At 37.3% G+C, this 22670-nt stretch overlaps 1 protein-coding gene across 1 annotated transcript in view; it reads right to left on the reverse strand.

Moving 5' to 3' along the window:
* The window catches only part of LOC139737435 (organic cation transporter protein-like), a 44781-nt gene that overhangs the window by 14867 nt on the left and 7244 nt on the right, over positions 1-22670 (reverse strand). Inside the window, exons 3-8 of the mRNA XM_071648111.1 lie at positions 20012-20051; positions 16243-16381; positions 14952-15043; positions 14041-14249; positions 13579-13687; positions 11894-12103 (exon numbers count right to left, since the gene is read on the reverse strand). Of these exons, the coding sequence (XP_071504212.1) occupies positions 11894-12103; positions 13579-13687; positions 14041-14249; positions 14952-15043; positions 16243-16381; positions 20012-20051 (799 nt within the window). The remainder of the gene's footprint in view (positions 1-11893; positions 12104-13578; positions 13688-14040; positions 14250-14951; positions 15044-16242; positions 16382-20011; positions 20052-22670) is intronic.

A 22670-nucleotide genomic window follows, 5' to 3' on the forward strand; every position in this document is an offset into this window, starting at 1 on the left:
TATGTATCCCAGGCTGTGACAATTTTCAACTTCCATTTTTTCAACATCAACAAAAAAAGTTTACCGATTAAAGTATCCTTTGAACATTGTGGCTACTATTTTGAGTCAATGTTGGATATGTATATCCCTATGCAAACAGAAAGGTTAATTATAAAAAGGTTCCAAGATAACCATGGATTTGCAAATTCAAGTTTTCAATCAATCAACATGAAAAAAAAAGTTTTATACATAAAAAAATATAAACCCAATCGTGGTGAAGAAATTATGTTCAAATACATGTATATTTCATCCTAGGAATACGCTTAAAAAGCTTAAGAATAGAGAAGAGAAATAATTTTACGAGTCAATTTTTGTTTAAAAATGATTTTTAAAAAAATATGTGATGTGTTAAACAGTGTTCTCAACACTTCTACAATCTTTTAACAATATTTCAAAAACTAGACGGAATAATATTGTGACTGAAGACCCCTCTCGATTATAATGATTATTTTCTTCTTTAGGAGTTAATCTTGCTCGGAATGTATCTTCCTCTGATAAGCAATTTCATGAATTTTTAGGTGTACTTAACGCGAACACTATATTATCTTTTTTAACTCCAACATATAAGAAAAAAGATTTAGAAATCGTTTCCAGTTGTAAAAAAAAAAGAAGGAAAGCACGGGTTATGACCGTATTGGAAATCATTTATAGAAAAAAAAATATGATTGATTGTATTATAGATCCCTTTGTTTATATGATTGTGGTGCCGTCTATTATGAAGGCTGAGAAAGTTGTACCAATATACAAAAGAGGAAGATGAATATAATATATGTAATTGTACGCTTATTTCACTGCTAACTTTTTTTTCTAGAAATATTTATAAGTAATATATTTCCGAGCAATAAGTTCAGTTTGGAATTCGACCGTAAATATAAAACTACCCATGCTTTACCTGCATTTATAGAACAGGTAACCATGCCCCTCAATAGACAATTGTTTTCACATAATAATATGATTAGTATATTCTTGGACTTCTAAAGTACCTTTGGTACAATAAAATCTTACTCTATTATGTTGCAATATTCGTGGAAAGGCCTTGGAGTGGTTCAGGAGTTACTTTACCACAAGGTAACAGTTTGTCTATGTCGATAAAAATGAATCTGCGATGTGAGGTATTCATTATTGTGTACCACACAAGGTAGTTCATTAGGCCCCTTTAAAATTACTAATTATCTATATCAGTAATTTTCATAGATCTTCTTTAGCGCTCTCTTTTATTCTATTTTAAATCTTTTTATACCCGTAGATACCCCGAAATTCTTTTACAAACGGTCGATGAAGAGTCGCATAACATTTTAAATAGGCCTAATAGATACGGGCAAATAAATCATCTCTCAATTTGTAGAAGACTAAGTTTATGCGTTTTAGTATTGATTCACTTAAAACGCTGTTAGGCAATGTTCATACTCTTGATGGCACTCCACAGAAATGGTTCCATCCGTTAAATTTCCTGGTGTTTATGTTCACAGTTAGATGTATTAGAAATTTCATTTTATTGATTGTTGTAAAATTATACACCCCGGAATATTGGTATTATCAATAAGTTAAAGCATTTCTTCCCCACCCATACTTTACATGATTTATATTACAGTATTATATTTCCATATCTGAACTATGGTATACCGGCTTGGGGAAATACCCATCAGTACTATGATTGAAAAAAAAAGATATTTGCAACAAAGTAAAAGTTTTGAGAATTATCTATCTCTATACAACCGTGTAGCCACACTGACGAATTGTTCTTTTGAATAGTAAAATTTTAAAGATAAAAAATTTATACTCATAATAATTAGGACAATCTATGTTTAATTTTAGTAAAAATGAGTTCCCTAAAGTACCTGATGATGTATCTTGTATAAGTGTCAGTTTTCATATATGTATCAAGAAAGAGAAAGAGTTTTTTTCTACCTTTATTCCGCCCCATCCTCGGCCAGGGTATTTCTATTTACAGGAGAGAGCTTTTGGACCAACTAAGTGGTGACTCAAAAGATGCACCAAGTCTTACTGTAGTCACAAGAAAATTCAGACGGTTTTTGTTGGTTTTTGAATTACATTTAGATAACAAATCTCATTTGCTCAACTGTTTTACGTTAATGGCTTTGCTCATGCCAATTTATAGTGTCTGGCAATAGCCCTGCATGCGCTGACGACCCCTGCTACCTCTTATTAGTAGTCCCTCCTTTCCTCCTTTATCCTTTTCCTTCCCTTCGTTGTCCCTCTAACCTCCCCTTCCCATTGTCTCATGTTGTTTGTCCTACGACTGCGTTTACCGTGAGCGTCTTGTGCCCATTCTTGGGCTTTTGTTCTTTCATTTTTTTTCTGTATTACGAGTTCGATTTTATTGTAGTTGCTCACATCTCTTCAAGTTTTTTTTCTTTTGTTTGGTGTTTTGTTTTGTTTTTTTGTTTTGTTTTGGTTGTTTGTTTTCTTTTTTTTTTACGTGGGCCCCTCATTTCCAATAACGCAATTATTTTAAACATAAGTTTCACATATAAGGATTGTGTAAGTATGTATCTAATATATATATATAATATGTAGCATGTATATTGTAATACATTGTAGTATATTGTAATACCCACAGCTGTTAAGAAAAACAAGAAGAAGAAGAAGAAGAAGAAGAATGAGAAGAAGAAGAACGCAGTCAGCTTTAAGTATTTTAAATCATTAAAATGTCTATAAGTGAATCCAAAATGACTTAATACATTAAAAAAAACAATGTTATGTTACGATCACTTATGTTAAAAGTCATTTTAAAGTGTCACGGAATACCATGAGACACTCTGTGTATGTATCATTTTCATATGGGAGTTAATAAAACAAAAGTTGTGTTGTGTTGTTTTCATAATCCAAATTATTGATGCGATAAAATTTTGTTATTCGCAAGATCTCTGACAGTACGAATGTAAACAAACGTTCGTGGATTGAAGAAAATAAAGTAGATGTGGCGTTTGAATGATATTCATCTCTTTTCTTTGAGCTGATTAACATACGATGTTCTCAAAGATTCTTAGAGTGTGCTACAAAAACAACACTAACATCATTACACCCTATCATATCATATTACATCATGACATTTTCATACACATCATACCAACATAACCACCAATCAACACTTATTGTGCACACAAACACTACCGTCAGCATCACATTTACCACCGCCGCGCCGCCGCCACGACTTATCGACACCGCCATTAACTTTACCACGACCACTGGCACCAGAATAAACACTGAACCATTACACACACAAAAAAAAAAGACTTACAGTTCGGAGAAGCTTGGGTATGAGGGAAGAGGAAACAAAAAATCAGCAGTGCTAAAACCATTCCCGAAAAACGACGCTTCCCATCAACTGTATACATTTTAAATTGGTGAGAAATTGACTGTCCGATGGTTGATATTTATCCTCTCCGAAATTTTCCGTACTCTGCTTAGCGAACATAAATCAACCCCGTGGCGGGATTCAAGGGCACCAAAAATCAGAGTACATAATCCAGATGTTGTACTGATGCGAGATTTCAAATTTATAGAAGAAGCGATAGCTTGCGTTAACCAATGTCTGTGCGTCTGTTTGCGTCCTATGCCTTTCAAATGCTTGTACGTGTATGTGTGTGTGTGTGTGTGTGTGTTTGTGTGTGGGTGTGTGTGTGTGTGTGTGTGTGTGTGTATTTATGATAGTAGACGTGTGTGTCAGCATATTCATCACGATACAGGCAACGCAATATCCCCGACAATGTAGACATAATTAATGTTTAAGAAACTGGATAACTATGAACTCAAATACACGATGTACTACCGTCAAATTACTTTTAAATTATATTATATTATGTACATTTTGGAGAGCGAAAATTTATCTCATAACTTTTGATTTTAATTATAAAACACACCGCAATTATTTCAAGAAAGGTCACTAACGTAGTGCATAATGCTCAGGACACACATCAGCGGCGACTGTGATATACAATTGGGTAATATGTGTAATCAAAAAGACAGATAAGTCATCTTTTATGATATTGTGAAAGTGAAAGAAACTCTTAAGAACGTCACTGCAATAAAAACAGAAACTTTTAGGGGTGGGGAAGGTCTTATCTTTTGTCGACTGTGGTTGAGGGACGAAGAAGTACAATACCCAGTGGAAGGATCATTTTTGAGTATGCATCTGTTTCATTCAAATTCATATGAGACACTTAGCACACATACATACAAACAAACGAACACAAACACACGCACACACGAACGCATTGATTTGAAACAAGGCAAGTTCCGGATCGATTGTCTGTTCGGTATGAAATTTCATCAAAAGCCGACACGCTGTGTACTACAATATGGTTTTATTGTTTTTGTCGGTGTTATATCTTTTTTAAAGATTTTTTTTCTTCTTTTTTCTGTGCTTCGACTTATTTTTTAATTGACATTCTTTACCTGAGGATTTACGATAGAATAGTGAATGACGAAAACTAGTGTAAAATATTCAATCAGGTCTCAGGGATTCTCTTTTTCTCTCTTTAGGGTTGATTGTATGCTGATTATGCATTTGCCGAAATTACGCGTGTCTTCATACACTCTTAAAACATCCGAGTCAGAACTGACCCGGACTTGGACCGTTGGGGTCTTACACCGTTCCGGGTCAAAAAAATGACTTGGAATTTGGTTATGAAGACCCCGAATGGGGTCGCCCTGACCCAATTCATGACTCTGAATGGGTCATAATATGTGACCCCATTCCTTGTCATTTCTGACCCGGAACGGTGTATGACCCGAACGGACCCAGTTCCAGGTCAGTTCTGACTCGGATGTTGTAAGAGTGTAAGACCCTAGTTTGAAAGCATAACCAAGCTCTTGATCCCTATAAATATACGCAATATGATGCAGTAGTCATGTCCTCCAGACAAGACCCTTCCACAAAAAATAATACTCATAGAAGACTAGAGAAGCACTCTGAGAGCGCAGACCTCCGCCAAGCATGCAAATCATTTTCACCACTGATCTTGTTCTTCCACAGAGATATCAGTGATTTCCACCCATACGTAGTTTATAGCATTGTGTGCTGAAAGTTGCCTGATTTCCCAATATAGAAGCCTTTGTTACGTCATAAACCCTCAGCTGCACGGCGCGCCTCACCCCAGCAGAAACTAGAGCACGCACTTTAGTGCGCGCAGGCAAACCTCAAATGCACGCAGCCTGAACTCCCAAGTTCATTGACCCTACCTGCCAAAATATCCAAAATCCTTTATAAATTCCACCGAAATTCTTGGATCACTACCAAAAGTTAATCGTTTGTTACTTGTGTCATTCTCAACCTTTCCTGCAGGTTTCATCTAAATCCGTTAACTACTTTTTGAGTTATTTTGCACACGGCCAAACTAACTAACTAACTAACTAACAAACCAACGGTAACGAAAGCATAACCTCTACCCTTGGCGGAGATAATAATTTGGCCCAACTCGGTCGATTTTATGTCTGTCTGTGTTAGTTGAATAACGCCAGATCATGTACATGCTAATAATACCATACAAATGTTGCGACAAGGATTGTCGCCCCCGGCTCGGGGGCGACAATCCTTGACGGAGTTGGCGTCAAGGATTGTCGCCCCGTCAAAGATTGTCGTCTGGCGACAATCTGTGAAGAGGGTTGGCGGCAAGGATTGTCGCCCGCCCTCGAAGCACATTTTGCTGGGTAATATCGTTCTTGACATAGTCATTGAAATACCAACACTTTTACATAACTACATCTATGCAAACATGCCATGTAAAAAGTCATGGTGAGGTTTCAAGGAAGTGTGTATGTGCGCGCGCACATGATAATTAGTGTCCGTTTGTGCGTGTGTGTGTGTGTGTGTGTGTGTGTATGTGTGTGTTAGAGTGTGTTTATTATGTTAGCGTATGTGTTTTGGCTGCGCGTGGGGAGGGATACCAAGTAAGCTGTTGCTGGCATAAACGTTATATTGATTTTATCAGCAGCTTTGACTTTGATGAGTTTGTTTGACGGATTTGTATATGAATTCGGAGTGGTGCTTGCGTGCGGGCGGATGCTGCTTTTTTGCATACGGTCTATTATGTCTTATGTATCAACATTGGGAAGTCGTTTCATCAGAAAGGAAGGTTGTATCGGTTCGGGTTTGTGTGTCGGGGGGGGGGGGGTACATTTCGTTATTGCGAAGGTTCGTTATTCTGAAGGCTCTTTAGTCCGAAGGTTCGTTATTCCGAAGGTTCGTTATTCCGAATTTCATTTTCGGATCAACGAACCTTCGGAATAACGCCACAAATGTTCTGATTAACGAACCCTTTTTCATTTTCGGATTAACGAACCTCTAGGAGTAGGGAATTGTGTGTTTCGGATAAATGAACCTTTGGAAAAACGAGCCCTCGGAATAACGAACCTTCGGAATAACGAACAGCACCCGTGTGTGTGTATGTATGTGGGTTGGTGAATGTAGGTGTGGGATGATTTAGGTTTCGGTTAACCCCCGTTGGTGGGTTGGGGATTTGATTTGACGAAGGATAGCTATAAATGGTATGACAGTCTATAATCGAGTTATCTATGTTGAAGTGAGATTATTTGTAGCATAAATTGACAAATGAATTTGTTTGTGATTCGAATTGCCATTTGTAAGGTTTTTGTTCATGTTACTTCCAGAATGTGTCGATTTATGAATGATTTCAATGAAATCAATTAATATTAAGAAAAAAAACTGTTGAGGTGGTTTATTTGCATTATGAGGATTTGAGTGTTTGTTGGTGTTTGTTTACAATACGTATGTTTTGGCGGTGTGCATATGACAAAGAATAGTCATATGGAAGTTATAGTTAAGACTGATGGAAGAATATGACTATACAGTGAAAAAATGAACAAAGACAGATATCATTTAGGGAGGGTACCTCTCTCGTATGCCTTTTCTCTCGGTCTCTCTCTCCTAGCCCGCCTCACCGCTGAAATTGACACACCCATACTATTTTGAAATCAACGCTGCTGTGAACTCTAAAAATACGTGCTCATACACGTTGAAGGCATTTCCATTGCCATAGTAGTGCCTGCTGCTCAAAAACGTTTGTTCGCACAAACATCAAAACACAAACACAAACAGACACACGTACGCATACAGGCACACGTATACACACAGACAAACAAACCACTACCACTATACAACCACCACACATGCACAGTCTCTACATATTGTATTATTATACTCCAAACACACAGACACAAACACACACAGCTATACGGAAACTCATACACAAGTCACTTATTGTACGCACCAGAAAATATACACAGCACATACCATGCAGCTCTCAACAAACACACACACACACACACACACACACACACACATACGCATATCTTACCAGTCATACCCATCCCACCAAAGCATAACACCGGAGCAGCCACCCCGAGCCGGGGCGACAATCTTTGTCGCAATATTTATTTTTTTTTTTTTTTTGCAATCATCGATTGTCGCCATCGAGGTCAAGAATTGTGAACTGCACAAGCGTCACAGATTGTCGCCAGACGACAATCTTTGACGGGGCGACAACCTTGACGAAGTTGGAGTCAAGGATTGCGACAAGGAGTTGCGACAAGGATTGTCGCCCCCGTCTCGGGGCTACAATCCTTGACGCGCCCCCGTCTCGGAGTGACAATCCTTGACGGAGTTGGAGTCAAGGATTGTCGCCCCGAGACGGGGGCGACAATCCTTGTCGCAACATTCAAACTTATGCTTATAACATGTCAACGAACACACGCAAACGGGATCATCCCACTAGACCGACACTCACGTCGAGTCATACAGCCCACGAGTTCGACATTGAAGACAGATCCATGAATCATACAGCTCACGAGTCCGACACTAGGCAAATAAAGCCCATGAGTTCGACACTACGTAAAAACAGCCCATGAGTTCGACAGATAAACACGGAGCGTAATGTGTCGGTCTCGTGGGCCTTGTTGGCTTAGTGTCGAACTCATGGGCTGCATGACTTGTGAGTTGTATGACTCGTGGGCTGTATGACTTGTGAGCTGTCTGACTTGTGGGCTGTACGACTCGTGGGTGTCGGTCTCGTGACGTGCACCCACTCAAACAACCAAGTGTGTTTCCAAACAGTGTTAAAACTTCACATACTACAAAACGTCTTTAATATTCTAATGTTTGCACACAAAACATATAATATGTCCTGTGAGAGGGGATTCAGGCTTGCACGAATTCGTGGTTTATTCAGACTCTTAAAGGAAGGACTCCTAGAGGTTACTAAAAAGCAAGGCTCTGAACAGAAAAGAGGGGCACATAACAAAGGTATTTTGCAGCCATGTTCAAAGCGACGTTTGAGGTGGAGAAAAGCATTTAAAAAACTGTATACATATATATATATATATATATATCATATATATATATATATATATATATATATATATATATATATGTGTGTGTGTGTGTGTGTGTGTGTGTGTGTGTATATACATAAATATACCACAGATGGTGAGCATTATTTTGACCTTATTTTCTCTACCGCTCAGCAAATTTGGAACAGGTAATGAACGTAAATAATATCCAACATGGCTATCAGGAGGTGTACAGCATGTATGACTTTCAGAATATATTCGCTACCACTCCTCAAATTTGCAACAAATATTGGGAGGGCGAAAGGCAATCATGTTGCCACATTAATGAGATTTTACGCTACATTGTCTATACATTATACGATAATAGTTATTGTCTCTTTGACAACTGCTAAAGCTTTCATTTTCATTTCAATTTATTTTCGTATTTCTCGATGGAAAATACATGGTAGAAACAAAATATGATACAGAATGTCCAGCTTGGATATATACATGAAGAAATAGGAATACAAAAGTAATACATAACGATCGATGTGTCATTTTCAATCAAAGTAAAGGATGCGAAGAGAAATACGATGGAACCTACTAAAAAGCAAAGCTTGTTGAGTGTAGGTCCCAACAATTTAAGCCTAGTGAGGGGAACAGGATGAGGAGCACGCGTACAATTAAGACTAAAAGTAAGGATAAACAAAAGAGAATGGCTATTAATACTCGAGGCACAGAAGATTCTGCTCACATGTATTTATGTGTGTGATAAAATGAGAACAAGTAACCACATACTGCATACTATAGCAGTTGCTCTAATAGCAATTTAGACATGGAAGTGATAATGACGTAAATACTTAAGTACTATATATCATTTTAGGGTTTAAACATTCCGGCTTCCATAGACACGGGGAAAGATTTGAAAAATGGAGAACATGAATCAATTGCAATTCCTATATGTGATATACCAGCCAGCTGCAATGACGCATAAAAGAAAGGAAAGAAAGAAGGGAGGGGAAACTATGCGACACGACCAAGGTCTTACTAGAAGTGGAAGGAAAAACACCGATGGGCAGGAATTTGAGAGAGCATGCAACTAAAATTTATATGCATGAGTCTGTTTACATGGCAACAACCGAGTAGTATAACAGAGCAGCCATGAGCATAATAAAAAGGAATGCTAGTGCACTTGTGTGTTGTAGCTATTCAATACATGCTGTCTGAGTTTACGCTTAAAGGATGATAATGACAAACAGCTTTTAACCTCTGTTGGGAAAGGGCAGCCATCAATGGTTGATGTTGTCACGTCGCATGTAGCTCACAGGATAAGCATCATCTTGGTAACGGTGAGGTATAGTCTGTAAGCAACTGATATTGGACAAAAGATTCTGAAAAAAAAAGAAACACAATTAACAAAACAACTCTAGAAGAGGTCTTCCTATAAAATGATTCTTGCATCTAATTGACATTGAAAAAGTTTTAAATTAGGATTATTTCATGTTATTATCGAGACTTCCAGTTTCCGTATGTTTCCTACATCCAATTGTTATTTCAAAGAGTTGTTATTACGATCATTGCATTTTGAAATAGATCCTTCTAGTTTATTTCATAACGTATCCTTTATAATGCGAGGGGGAAATACAATTATCTTAAAACTTTGCCTGAGTAGTATTCCGATATATATACATGATATATAAGTTTATTAATGGAAAAGCTTAGCTTTCTATTAGCTTTATATAGGCGCTGAAGAGAGGGTTTCATCTCATGACATGACGATGTCTGACCGTGGTCATGGTGTTTTAAAGGGACTGTACAGTACCGGTTGAGGTGGGGATTCATGTTTTGCACATTCCTAAGTGAGATAATGAGAAACCTCTTCAGAAATATAAAAGAGCATGTAATTTCAAGAAGGGTTCAACGTTTATTTGATGAAAATTGGTTTTCAAATGGCTGAGATATCCCAAAAAAGTGATAATAATAAAAGGCGACAAGCCACAACTTTATTACGATCTCTTTGTTTCACCTTGTTTTTGGATATCTCAGCCATTTTTTTCAAAACCGATTTTCATCAAATAAACTTTTGATACCCCATGGAATTGCATGCTCTTTGACATCTCATAGAGTGGTTTCTGAATATCTTGCAAAAAGTTAAAAGGTAAATCCTCACCTCAACCTGAACTGTACACACCCTTTAACCTTTTCTCTGCCAATGAGTAAAATGTGCACAAATTTCACACACAAAACTATGGGCAAGAGATTAAGTTTGCATGGAAAGGGTTAGGGGTGATTACCTTTCGAAATCCATCAGAGGTTTATGTCTTGTGAACGTCATCATTGCGGCATCCATCACTCTTACCCATCATTTGCTACTGGTACCATAAGGTATTCCGGTGATGTCCTGTTTTAGAGATATACGAACAAGGGAAGTTAGTTAATAACATCGGTCTTTATTACTATGATAAAACGAAGTGGACGTACTACCTGCTCAAAAAAGTATATAATTTCTTTCAAACAACTGATCTCTAACTCTGTATAAAGCTTTCACGTTCTATAACTTCGTACAGCTGTAATGAGCGGAAGGAAAACACGCGCACATGAAAAGAGCGTTTAGTTGATGTGAATGGACTCTCTTGGTATAAAATCTCTTTCTGCAAATAACATAGGAAATATGCATAAACAAACATTTGGAATACCTCAAGGTGCTCCCCTTGTATGGAACATATTGGTTTTTCCGAGTTGGTTGCAATTTAAACCCCACAAAACACATACCCCAGCTGCACCACACCGCGTCGCAAACTTTCCATATTACATAGCTGATCTTTCATATCCTCATGTCAAAGAAGAAACACTGACCATCGTTTCTAATGATGTGCTATCATGCATTTATTTGTAATGTATATTATTTTCTCTTCCATCACCTTTTTTTTTGTATCCAGAAATCTTTAATACGAAAATGAATGAAAAAACAACATCAACAGTTACGCTGGTCCATCTCGAGTGAGTCAAATCAACCGGATGTGCATGTTGTTGATAGTGATAACGTCTGGGGCCCGTTTCATTAAACTTGTTATCAGTGACAAGTTGTCATAGATGTGACAAGCTACCGAAATCCTTACATCTGATTGGCTGAGAGCAAATTTGTCATAGAAATGTGGTAGTTGTCGCTGATGACAAGTTTTATGAAACGGGGCCCCTGGTCTCGAGTTTGTTTTTGTTTTTTTGTTTAGTTTTTTGTTTTGCTTTTTTACAAACTTCTTCATGCGGTTCAGGCTTTATTATTACCACAGCATTTTTAGCTCTTTACTTATCTTTTTAGTTTTTTTTTCTACATTTGGGTCGAACTTGACATTTTGGTACATTAGATCATTCTGCATGTCCAAGCATGTTTTCCAAAAGCGTTAATCAAACTCATCATCTACTCTCTTACAAGTCCATGTCCTATTGCTGAAACGGTGCATTTGTGTGTATGCTGAATGCTGGATGGAACATCCAGCAGAATTCATTACAGAGAAAGTCGGTGGCAGAGATTCAGACAACTTACTTCCCGAAGTTCTCTCCGTCACTCATGGTTTCAGGAAGCTTCTGTCCCCGCGTTTCAGGGAGCATAAGACACAGGAGTCCCGCTAAGACCGACACGCTCCCGTAGAGCACAAGAGGCAGTGGCGTCCAAATCTTCCGGAGCGCGAGAATGAGTGGCGCCAGAATTCCGGCGACACGCGCGAACATCGAGCAGGTCCCAACTCCCACACTCCTATGTAGAAGTTCGCAAAAGGGGAATTGAATGTCCATTTTTATTCAAAGAGCTTTCAAACAAACTGCCGTATATCCATTGAAAAATGACGGATTTAGCGCCTTTTGGAAGCAAGCTCTTCATGTTCACTTCTTTTTTTTTTACTGGTGGTGAACGTTCAATGCATCAATAAAGAAATTAGCTCTAGCCATCATGATTGGCAATTCAATTATCCCATTCATTGTTGTTACTTGCGTTACATAATGATGATTATCATTAAGGAACCTAAACCATGTGACATACCATTTACTATGTCAATCAAGCGCACGAGTCGTTATACTGAATATGATAATAAGATTTTTTTTTCAAAGACCATTAGCCCTTTTAAAATTATTAGTAAGCCCATGTTTCCCCCCCCCCCGAGATAAACTTTATATGTGACTGTGCACCTCAAAACGAACATAAAGTCGTTTTTTTTTAGCAGTTTATCTCGAACAATTTTGGTAGAATAGTGTGATTAGGTGTGTCTTAAGAATCCCTTTTTCATTTCTGAAAAACCTTGTCCACACTCTTCACTTTCAACTCTAATAACTTTTCAAAGGATAGTGCCTACTGCTTTGAAAGTATGCATTAATTATGGACAGACTGTGTTAATGGGGCATGCCTAATTTCAATTTAATCTGATAATCCCTTCATTGTTGCTACTCTGGTGGTTTACTTCCTGTTTTTTGTGCCATTCATCGCACAGCCAGCACGGTTTGGTAAAGATTAAGCGCTTGAATAGACACTGTACTTCAGAACCTCTTTTCTCAGTTCACACTTTTCCTGAGTTTGTGCTTTCTTTCCAATATCTAGATAGGTTAGGAGAGTCCATTTGAATTGAGTTATACATCATTTTAAAGCTTAAAGTCTGCTCTTTCAGAATATGGTCTTTACTAAAAATTCATGTCAGGCGACTTTTTGTTTGTTTTGAAGTGCAGGGTCACATATTCTGTATCATTGTTTATCCTACTTTCCTATAGTTTGTTCTATTGTTCATTTTTTTTTGGATCTATTTCAGCTTCTATTTTTTCCGGGTTTTTTTTTCTACAAAAGCAGATCGATATACATAGGCCCATTGATTTCTTTTAAGGAATATTACCTTTCATCAGCACCAATGAATAATACTTCTGTAAGTTCTGCTTGAACATTGATTAAGTCGCGCATTGCTACTATTTAGTCGCCTGTTCCTTCTTGATGTTCGGTAATGGTTGGCTAAACACACGTATCTATATGGTCCAAAGTTAATCTTTTTTATATCAAACCTAATTATGTTCAATAATCAGTAACAGTGTTATCAGATTTTAAGACACTCCTTCATTAATCGTATCCGTCTTGATTGAGAACGACAAAATTAACTATCCACGTGAAACATTACTCTATAACTGATTTGTTCCCCCTGACTTTACTTGGTTTGGTTCATTGGGTTCTATTGACTATCATCTTGTTACGAATACCTGATTTCTGTTGGGTACAGCTCGGCGGTGTAAAGATATATAATGCCGTAGGAAGCCGTTATGCCAAATTTTCCGACCATGGCGACGACTGACAGGGCAACGCCAGGTGCTGTGTGATCAAAGAACATACAACAAAACTTTATCCTGCTGACCTGGACATCTATAAACTAAATCTCCCGCGTTTGGCAAAGACATAATCATAAATTTGCTGTTCAGATTTGAAATTGTCCTTTCTTAACTATTATCTAATGTCGTTTATATCTATACATCATAAAATGAGTCCATACAGAAGCTTTTCTTCCAAAAGAACACCTATTTTGTGACTTTTTATTTTTCTGGAAACGTTTCCCTAATCTCTTGGTTTATTTTGTACTGCTTTCTTGAACTTTCAACATAAAACGGAATTTAATAGCAAAGGGTTCCGGTTTATATAACTTTACATCCTATTTTGGTTACACTTACGAATAAAGGAGGTACAAAGGCACGCTAATCCACCAAGCAGCATACAGCCAGCGAGACCGGGCCGCCTACCCGCGGTGTTGATGACCGGCACGGCCAAGAGGTAGGCCGGAATTTCCACAGCGCCGGCGACAGCGAAGGCTAAGTAAATGTTGACACCAAGGTTGGATGAGTTGAGGGAGAGTCCATGATAAACCATAGAATTGACCATCCTGCAGCGAAAAAAAAAGTTTGTATTCTTTGTGCTTCAATATTTATTCATTTATTCATTCATTCATTCATCCATCCATTTCTTCATTCATTCATTTTGATATTTACGGTAAAAACATCAATCAGCTTAGGACCGCTATTCAGATAGTCGGTGCACATTGAAGGTTTTATGTGAAACGGCTGTTTGCATGGAGGTGGAGTGTTTCCAGATACTATGCAGCATAAAACTTTTTTTTTGTTTTTTTTTTAATATGGAAGAAATGCTGTTGTTGTTTTGTGTTCCAGGTGTGTATGGGTGTGCACACCGTACATAATTATTATGTTTTGGGTTGTTTTTTTTTTTTCATCGTTATCTCATGTACTTATTTGTGGTTGCTTTATTGAATAATTACAAGGTATCCCAAGTGTCTTATTCGCTGGCTTGTAACGTTCCATAACATGGTTACCTGTAATATTTTTTTTTTTTTTTTGCATATTGAAATTAAATGGTACAAAAATGAAACTGAAACTGAAACAGAAAAGAGATTGTCTTTGATCAGTAGTCAGGGCTAGTAATCACAGGTACAAAATGATATAAATTGTCAAATGAATCACTCATGGAGAGATTTCAACCGATTACGAAAATTACCAAAAAAAGGTATATAATTCTGTAAGTTATTACTAAAAATCTCATAATCTATGACAAAGTACAAGTGTATACCTACCAGATGAATATAAGATTAATAGATCTGAGTCGCATCTTTGGCGTTCGGAAAATGTCCAAACCGTTTCTACGTCTCTCTTTTGGCGCCGACATCTGTCTCAGAAATAAATAAGTTTAAGAAAATGCCGTCTTCTTCGATTATAATAGATGGCAAAGCTTAAAATAAACCCCCAATGAATTCGACAATGAATATCATTGAAATACGTTCTAATTGCGCTTTGAAAAAGATGAAAGCAAGTGCTTTGTTGAAAGCACGATAATTGTCATTACTTCAGGTTGAAGTATCTTTTGAAAGAAAATCATTACTGTTCTTACAAGTAATTGTTAACACAATACTTATCAGTACTGATAATAGAATTAATACATAATGGTATTTAATTATGATAGATTATTATACTTCAGGAAAACGTGATGACATCAGATTCTGTGCTTTAGCAGATTGCCATCTATTTCGGTCACGAGCTTTAGCCTCAAGTTGATACCGAACTATATGCGACTGTCAGATGTTTCACTTTCACAGCAGAGCCGACCTTTATCAACAGACAAAAATGAAAACCTGTGGGTATGAACATCTATTTTCTATAGCATTGGCAGGACGGTACTTTTTTAGCTATGAGTGAAACATGGTTCACATTTTACTAGCATTTTGAAGATAACAACCAAGATCCAACAGAACTGATGCATAATCGATTATCGAATCCGCAAATCTATAAAAAAAAAAAATTAATATAATAATGAGGTATACAGATGTAATGCCCTGGCATGGATCATTTTGAATAACCTGAATTCATCAATCTTGGTTTTGTTTTGGTTTTTGTTTTTTTGTTTTTGTTTTTGTTTTTTGTTTTTTTGTTTTTTTTTTGGGGGGGGGTTTCTTTGGAAAGTAATATATTCTGTGAATTTATTTGAGATGTGTCTTGAATAGACACCTAGCACTTCATTTTCAATGAGGATCACAAATGGATTTCTCCTTATCAGTTCAGTTCTATTTTGTTGCAATTCTCTCCATAATTCTGGTAATCGGTCGCTTTCTGTGTACCTCCTGCTGGTTTTTTCTTTCACTCGTTCCTTCTCTCTCCCTCTCTTCCCACTATCCTTCTTTCTCTTCCTCTACCCGCCTGTCCCATTTTATGCCTCAATTTTCTTCCTTCCCCACGCTAAATAACCGTTTGATGTGATGTAATAATTCTGTTATATCCGTGCATGTTCTGCCGTTCCCATCTTTCTTTCTCTCTCTCTCTCTCTCTCTCTCTCTTTCTCTCTCAAACCTTCTCTTTCTCTTTCCTTCTTACCCGCTCTTTGATGAATTCTTGACTGAACACGGGGCGATTGAGATGTTTTTTGTTTGTTTCCGCAATTTTTGAGAGTGTCTTTTCGGCCTTGTTGAAGTCTCGTGCGGCTATCTGCCATCTGAGCGACTCCGGAAGAAAGCTACAATTGGGGTAAACGATTCGCAACGAAGGGTGAGATATAAGTTCTGCCTCCGAGGAATATTTTGTTTGATTTGCATGAGTAAGGATTAGACAGCGGACAATTGTCAGATTATAATATTGAAAGTCAACTAAGTTACCAACATACAAAACTGCGATTCCAATAGTAGTAGAGCAGATAAGCCGAAAAATTGTGCAAAATTTGACTAAAGCATGAAACTTTCACCAGTGTTAGTACATGTTATAAGATTCATTTTAAGATCGGGAGGTAAGTCTGAATTGACCTCTGATGACCTCCAAAGGTCAATGACCTCAAAATTTGATAAAAATTGATATTTTGCGTCATTGATTAATGTTAAATATGGTAATGATGTACTAAAAACTCATTTTTGTTACAGTGGAAGTGTCTTCATGTTCCAGAGAACCCTGACAGGTTTCCACCTTTGACCTCTGATGACCTCCAGAGGTCAATAACCTCAAAATTTGATAAAAATTTATATTTTGCGTCATTGATTAATGTTAGATATGGTAATGATGTACTAAAAATTCATTTTTGTTACAGTGGAATTGTCTTCATGTTCCAGAGAACCCTGACAGGTTTCTACCCTTGACCTCTGATGACCTCAAGAGGTCAATGACCTCAAAATTTGATAAAAGTTGATATTTTGCGTCATTGATTAATGTTTAATGATATGGCAATGATGTACTAAAAACTCATTTTTGTTACAGTGGAATTGTCTTCATGTTCCTTAGAACCCTGACAGGTTTCTATCTTTAACCTCTGATGACCTCCAGAGGTCAATAACCTCAAAGTTTGATGAAAATTGATATTGTGCGTCATTGATTAATGTTGAATATGGTAATGATGTACTAAAAATTCATTTTGGTTACAGTGGAATTGTCTTCATGTTCAAGAGAACCCTGACAGGTTTCTACCTTCGACCTCTGATGACCTCCAGAGGTCAATGACCTCAAAATGTGATAGAAATTGATATTTTGCGTCATTGATTAATGTTAAATAATATGGTAATGATGTACTAAAAACTCATTTTTGTTACAGTGGAATTGTCTTCATGTTCCATAGAACCCTGGCAGGTTTCTATCTTTGACCTCTGATGACCTCCAGAGGTCAATAACCTCAAAATTTGATAAAAATTGATATTTTGCGTCATTGATTAAAGTTAAATATGGTAATGATGTACTAAAAATTCATTTTTGTTACGGTGGAATTGTTTTCATGTTCCAGAGAACCCTGACAGGTTTCTACCTTCTACCTTTCTACCTACGTTATAATGAAAGGTGACCAGCTACAACAATTAATGGTCCTAAAGTCGCGCACGGTTGAAGCCGTGAAAATCGAGTTTGAAGTCAGAGCATCAAAATTGGTCAAAACTTACTATTTTCTGAATTTGACATATCATTAGAGTCTGACATGTCTTCTATCATCTGTCGAAATTTTGAAGCAAAATGATGAAAGGAAAGACCAAAAAATAGCGTTTTTCTGGGCCATGTTTTTTGGCGTTTCAACGAAGCAGAAACTGATTCGAACATTTGGATTGAGCGCCACACAAAGGCTCCGCCCCTAACAACGACCAGCGTGATCTCATTGGTCAGTTTGCCGCTTGCCGCTTGCTGCTAACCGAAGCGTGAAGCTCGCACACTGCCCAGTCGACTGGTGCGTGCTGGCGGGGTGCGCTATGCCCAGCCGGCCCAGCCGCTTCTCCTGGCATCCTGGTCACTGATTGGTCGGTGAGGAGACCGCCGACGCTGTGTTTGAATGAGCATTTCGGAGGTTGCTAGGGCTTACCTTCTATTGTCCGGAGGTGAATACTGACTGCGTGTCCCGTGATCGTGATTGCGTCGCAAGGAGAACTTTTAGGGCGCTTTTCTCGAAACTGTGATTTCCCAGACGTCTTGACATGCTCTCTTTTAAACATCGATATCTCCGCATCCGATTATTTTTATAAGATGTGTTATATATCAATTTAAAGCAGAAAGATTAGGGAATTGTGTCATGCAATTTTCAAATAATCGACCTCGCCCGACTTTAGGATCATTTTGTTGTAGCGGGTCACAAAGTATGTATGCACATTCCACAAAGCATTAGTTCATAGTAACAGGTCTCAGGAATGTGAGCGGTCAATTACAACGGAAAAAAGGAACATTCAGTGTACTAACAGTCTACCTTTATACTTCGGTTGTGATAATCTTGCTAATCCTGTCATTTAAAGAGATTTATCCATTTGCATTCCACTTCCAGTGTACATGCCTGCCATAGAGGAAAGAGACATAATTCTATAAAGGAAGAAGCAGACAGTGTTGTCGGAAGACATTACGTAAGTCATAGTCAGTATCACAAATAGGTATTTGATGGCTAACTAAATTACACAATACCGTCGATTATCAACAATGAAAACCTGATTAATTTGCAGGGTTCGTCGTTATTTCATTCGGTTATTTATCTGCATTTTTCTCAGGGACTGACAATGTAAATTGCTAAATGTTATGCAAAAGCACAGTGCCTATATAGCGTATACCGTAGTGTCTCTATGCGCTTTAAGGGAGAGGAATGAAAATAGAAAGAGGAAATAAACTGTATAATGTATGTGCCATAGATGCAAAACCAAACTCATTCAAAATACTTTTTAAACAGAAATGTCTTGAGAACAGTTTTAAACTTTAGCACTGTGGCAGCTTCTTTTGAAAAACATGGAACAACGTTCCACGAAGTGGGAGCAGCATAAGCAAAAGATCGCTCACCATAAAACTTTGTTGTGATAACAGGGTACTGGAGTAGATTTTTCTGAGCCGATCTTAGATTACGAGAGGGAGCGTACCTTACCAAGAACTTATTGAGGTTTTCTGGTGCCATTGAATGCAAACACTGATAAGTCAGTAACAGTATCTTGCAAACTATACGTAACTGGACAGGGAGCCAATGTAGCTGCTTCAAAATGGGGATTATGTGAGAATTCTTCTTCGTGCGGGTGATCAATCTTGCAACTGCATTATGAATTGCGTAGAAGTTGTTTGTTTGATTGTTTGTTTATTTATTCACCGTAAAATCATAAAAATAACAATGATACAATACAACTGGGATATATAACAGAAAGAAAACGGATGGATTGCCCTGCTCAGCTCGGCCTTCATGGCCGTGCTGGTCTTCCGAGGGGTCCAACTTCACATGAAAAAGTATAATAGTCGAAACTCCTTACAATAGAACTACTCATACATACACTTACTTACATTGTACATATACTAATATGATACGAACAAGAAATTGATACATCAGTACAAAATCAAATAAAACAACATTACAAACAAAAATGGTACCCCCCCCCCATACCGACTACCAATACACCCTCCCCCACCCACAGCCCTCCCCATATAACATAATCATTCAGAAGTAGCATAATACAGAGATCCGTGGTCATTAGCATAACATCCAGTGTAAAACATAGTTATTCATTGCTTTCTTAAAGGAATTACATGATGATGAAGATAATATATACAAGGGAACAGTATTGTACATGGATGCCCCACGGTACGCGAACATGCGTCTACAGTATTCTGTTCTGGGCTTTAACAGCGTTAATCTTCCAGAAGATCGTAAAGAATATTGATGAGATACAAAATCAAACCGATCCAATAAATAAGGAGCGCTAAAATTATTAAGAGTTTTAAATACCATTAACAAAGTATGCTTTAAACGGCGTGTTTTTAAGGACTCCCAACTTAATGTCTGATGAATAACGTGATTTGAAACATGCATAATACGGACTGACTCTCAGGATCATTCTCCCCGCTCTATTCTGTAATTTCTGCAATCGATCAGTATACTTCTTATGGGCAGAATCATAAAGTACATCTGCATAATCAAACAACGGTTTAATTATAGAGTTGTAAATTATCCTCACACTTTGTTCATTTAAATTGAAACGGAGACGACCCAAAAACCTTATCAAATTACTTATCTTTAAACACAACGTTTCTATATGAATATTCCATTTTAATTCTTGATCGATTATAACTCCGAGATATTTCACTGTTTGTTTAGACTGAATACGCTTACCATTTACCTATACATTTATCATATTACATCGTTTTAACATTGCGGGTGATCCTATCAACAAACATTCAGTTTTATCAACATTCAAACTCAACTTATTTAAACACATCCATCTATTGATGCCATTCAAATCAATGTTGATAGCCTGTTCAATTTGATTAATATCAGAATGAGAAAAGTATAAAATAGTGTCATCTGCATAAAGATGAATACTGCATATTTCAATCTGTTTGACAATGTCATCGATATAGATTGTAAAGAGGAGAGGCCCCAAAATGGAACCTTGTGGTACTCCGTAACACACTTCTAGGGGATCCGACATTGCATTACAAAAATATGTACGTATTTGTCGACCAGACAAGTAATTATCAAACCAGCGAAGGCTTTCATCGGAAACTCCAATAGAGTGCAGCTTCTTTATCATTGTGCAATGCTCCACGGTGTCAAACGCCTTTTTCATGTCAATGAAAACCGCCCCAGTGAACTTGCCTCTATCAATGGCGTGTAACCAGTCATCCGTCACTTTTAACAGTGAGAGTTTAAGAGTGTTAGCTGTGAGTCTGAGATTTTATACAACAAACTGTTATGGTAGTCTAGATGACATATAACAAAAGCCTGAACAAGCTTTTTAGTGGTCTTTGCATCCAAAGACTGACGAACTATTCCAAATTTATATAAAGCGAAGGATGTCGATTGACATTTCTCAGAAAAAATTCATCCATAACCATATTCTGATCGAATATCACAATAAGGTTTTGGGCTGTTTTCCAGGTACAATGGAAGTTCTTCCCCTCTTTGTCGGCGGTTTGGAAGATATCTTCAGTTCACTGATAGTCGACCACACTGAAGTAAAATTTTGTCGAGAAATATTAGACTTTTAAATAAGCTTAAACATTTGTTCCCTGTATATATTTTGCAGAGTATGTATTCTTCTTTAATATCTCCACACTTTAAAGGGATCGTACAGTTTTGGTTGAGACCTAATTTCAGGTTTCTAAGATTTTTTGGTGAAATAATGAGAAATCTCTTATGAAATATGAAAGAGCATGTAATTCTATGAGGAATTCAACGTTTATTTGATGAAAATTGATTTTGAAATGGCTGAGATATCCAAAAAAGAGCGATTCTAATAAAGTGTGGGACCCACCCTTTATTGCGATCGCTTTGTTTTACTTTGTTTTTGGATGTTTCAGTCATTCCAAACCCGATTTTCATCAATTAAACTTTGAATTCCTCTTAAAATGGTATGCTCTCTACTATATCATTTAGTGTTTTCTTGGTATCTCGCAAAAAGTTAAAATCCCAATTCTCATCTCCACCAATACTGTACCATCCCTTTAACTATGGAATTTTGGCGTGGGGAAATGCAATTAATTTATCATTAGATGCCCTTCTTCGTATTCAAAAGCGTGCAATAAGAATCATAAACCACGCCGGATATTTTGCTCATACCAACTGTTGTTGTTGCTGTTTTCATCAAAACAGAAATCTGAAAATTTCCAACCTATTTTATTATAATCTCGAAATTTTCATGTATAAACTAACAACTAATGAACTACCATCTGTTTTTTATCCACATGATCAAAAGAAATCGCTCTATTCATTGTTACCCCACTCGTCAGAGTGACGCCTATCACCTTCCCCGTACTCGCACTATTTTTGCAAAGAAAACAATTATGTTTACTGGACCCAGATACTGGAATGACCTCCCGCAAGATATTACTTCTTCCTTATCCCTATTCACCTTCAAACGCAAATTAAAACGGCTATTACTTAGTGGATACACACTATCCGGCTTTTAGCAACTTTTTTTTTAAAATACTCCCAGTCTTTTGTCTTTGTCCGCAGCTCCAAGTTATTTAACGGTACCGTTGTAGCACTCTTTTGTAAACATGGCGAAATATGTACAGCCTCGTTTAAGCGATATTCATGTGGTTCAATAGTTCCTTCTTAATATTGATTTTGCGCTGGTACAATTTATGTTGGTCAAGATTAACATGTCCGTTCTCCGTATAATTTCACTCCTATGAATTCTGGAATCTACAGTTTTTACAAGCACCATTGCTTTTATTTAGGCCCCATCATATTTCTGACATTGATTTGTGATATCCTCAGATGATAATGACCATATGTGACCGTGCACCTCAAAACGAACATAAAGTCGCACACACTGATTTTGCGTGAGGACTGAAAATAAGTGAAACGGGTCAACCTAGCCGAA

This window comes from Diadema antillarum, unplaced genomic scaffold (genome assembly GCF_040938485.1).
Source record: "Diadema antillarum isolate AM-2024a unplaced genomic scaffold, OU_Dant_1.0 seq00000693_RagTag, whole genome shotgun sequence".
Classification (NCBI taxonomy): domain Eukaryota; kingdom Metazoa; phylum Echinodermata; class Echinoidea; order Diadematoida; family Diadematidae; genus Diadema; species Diadema antillarum.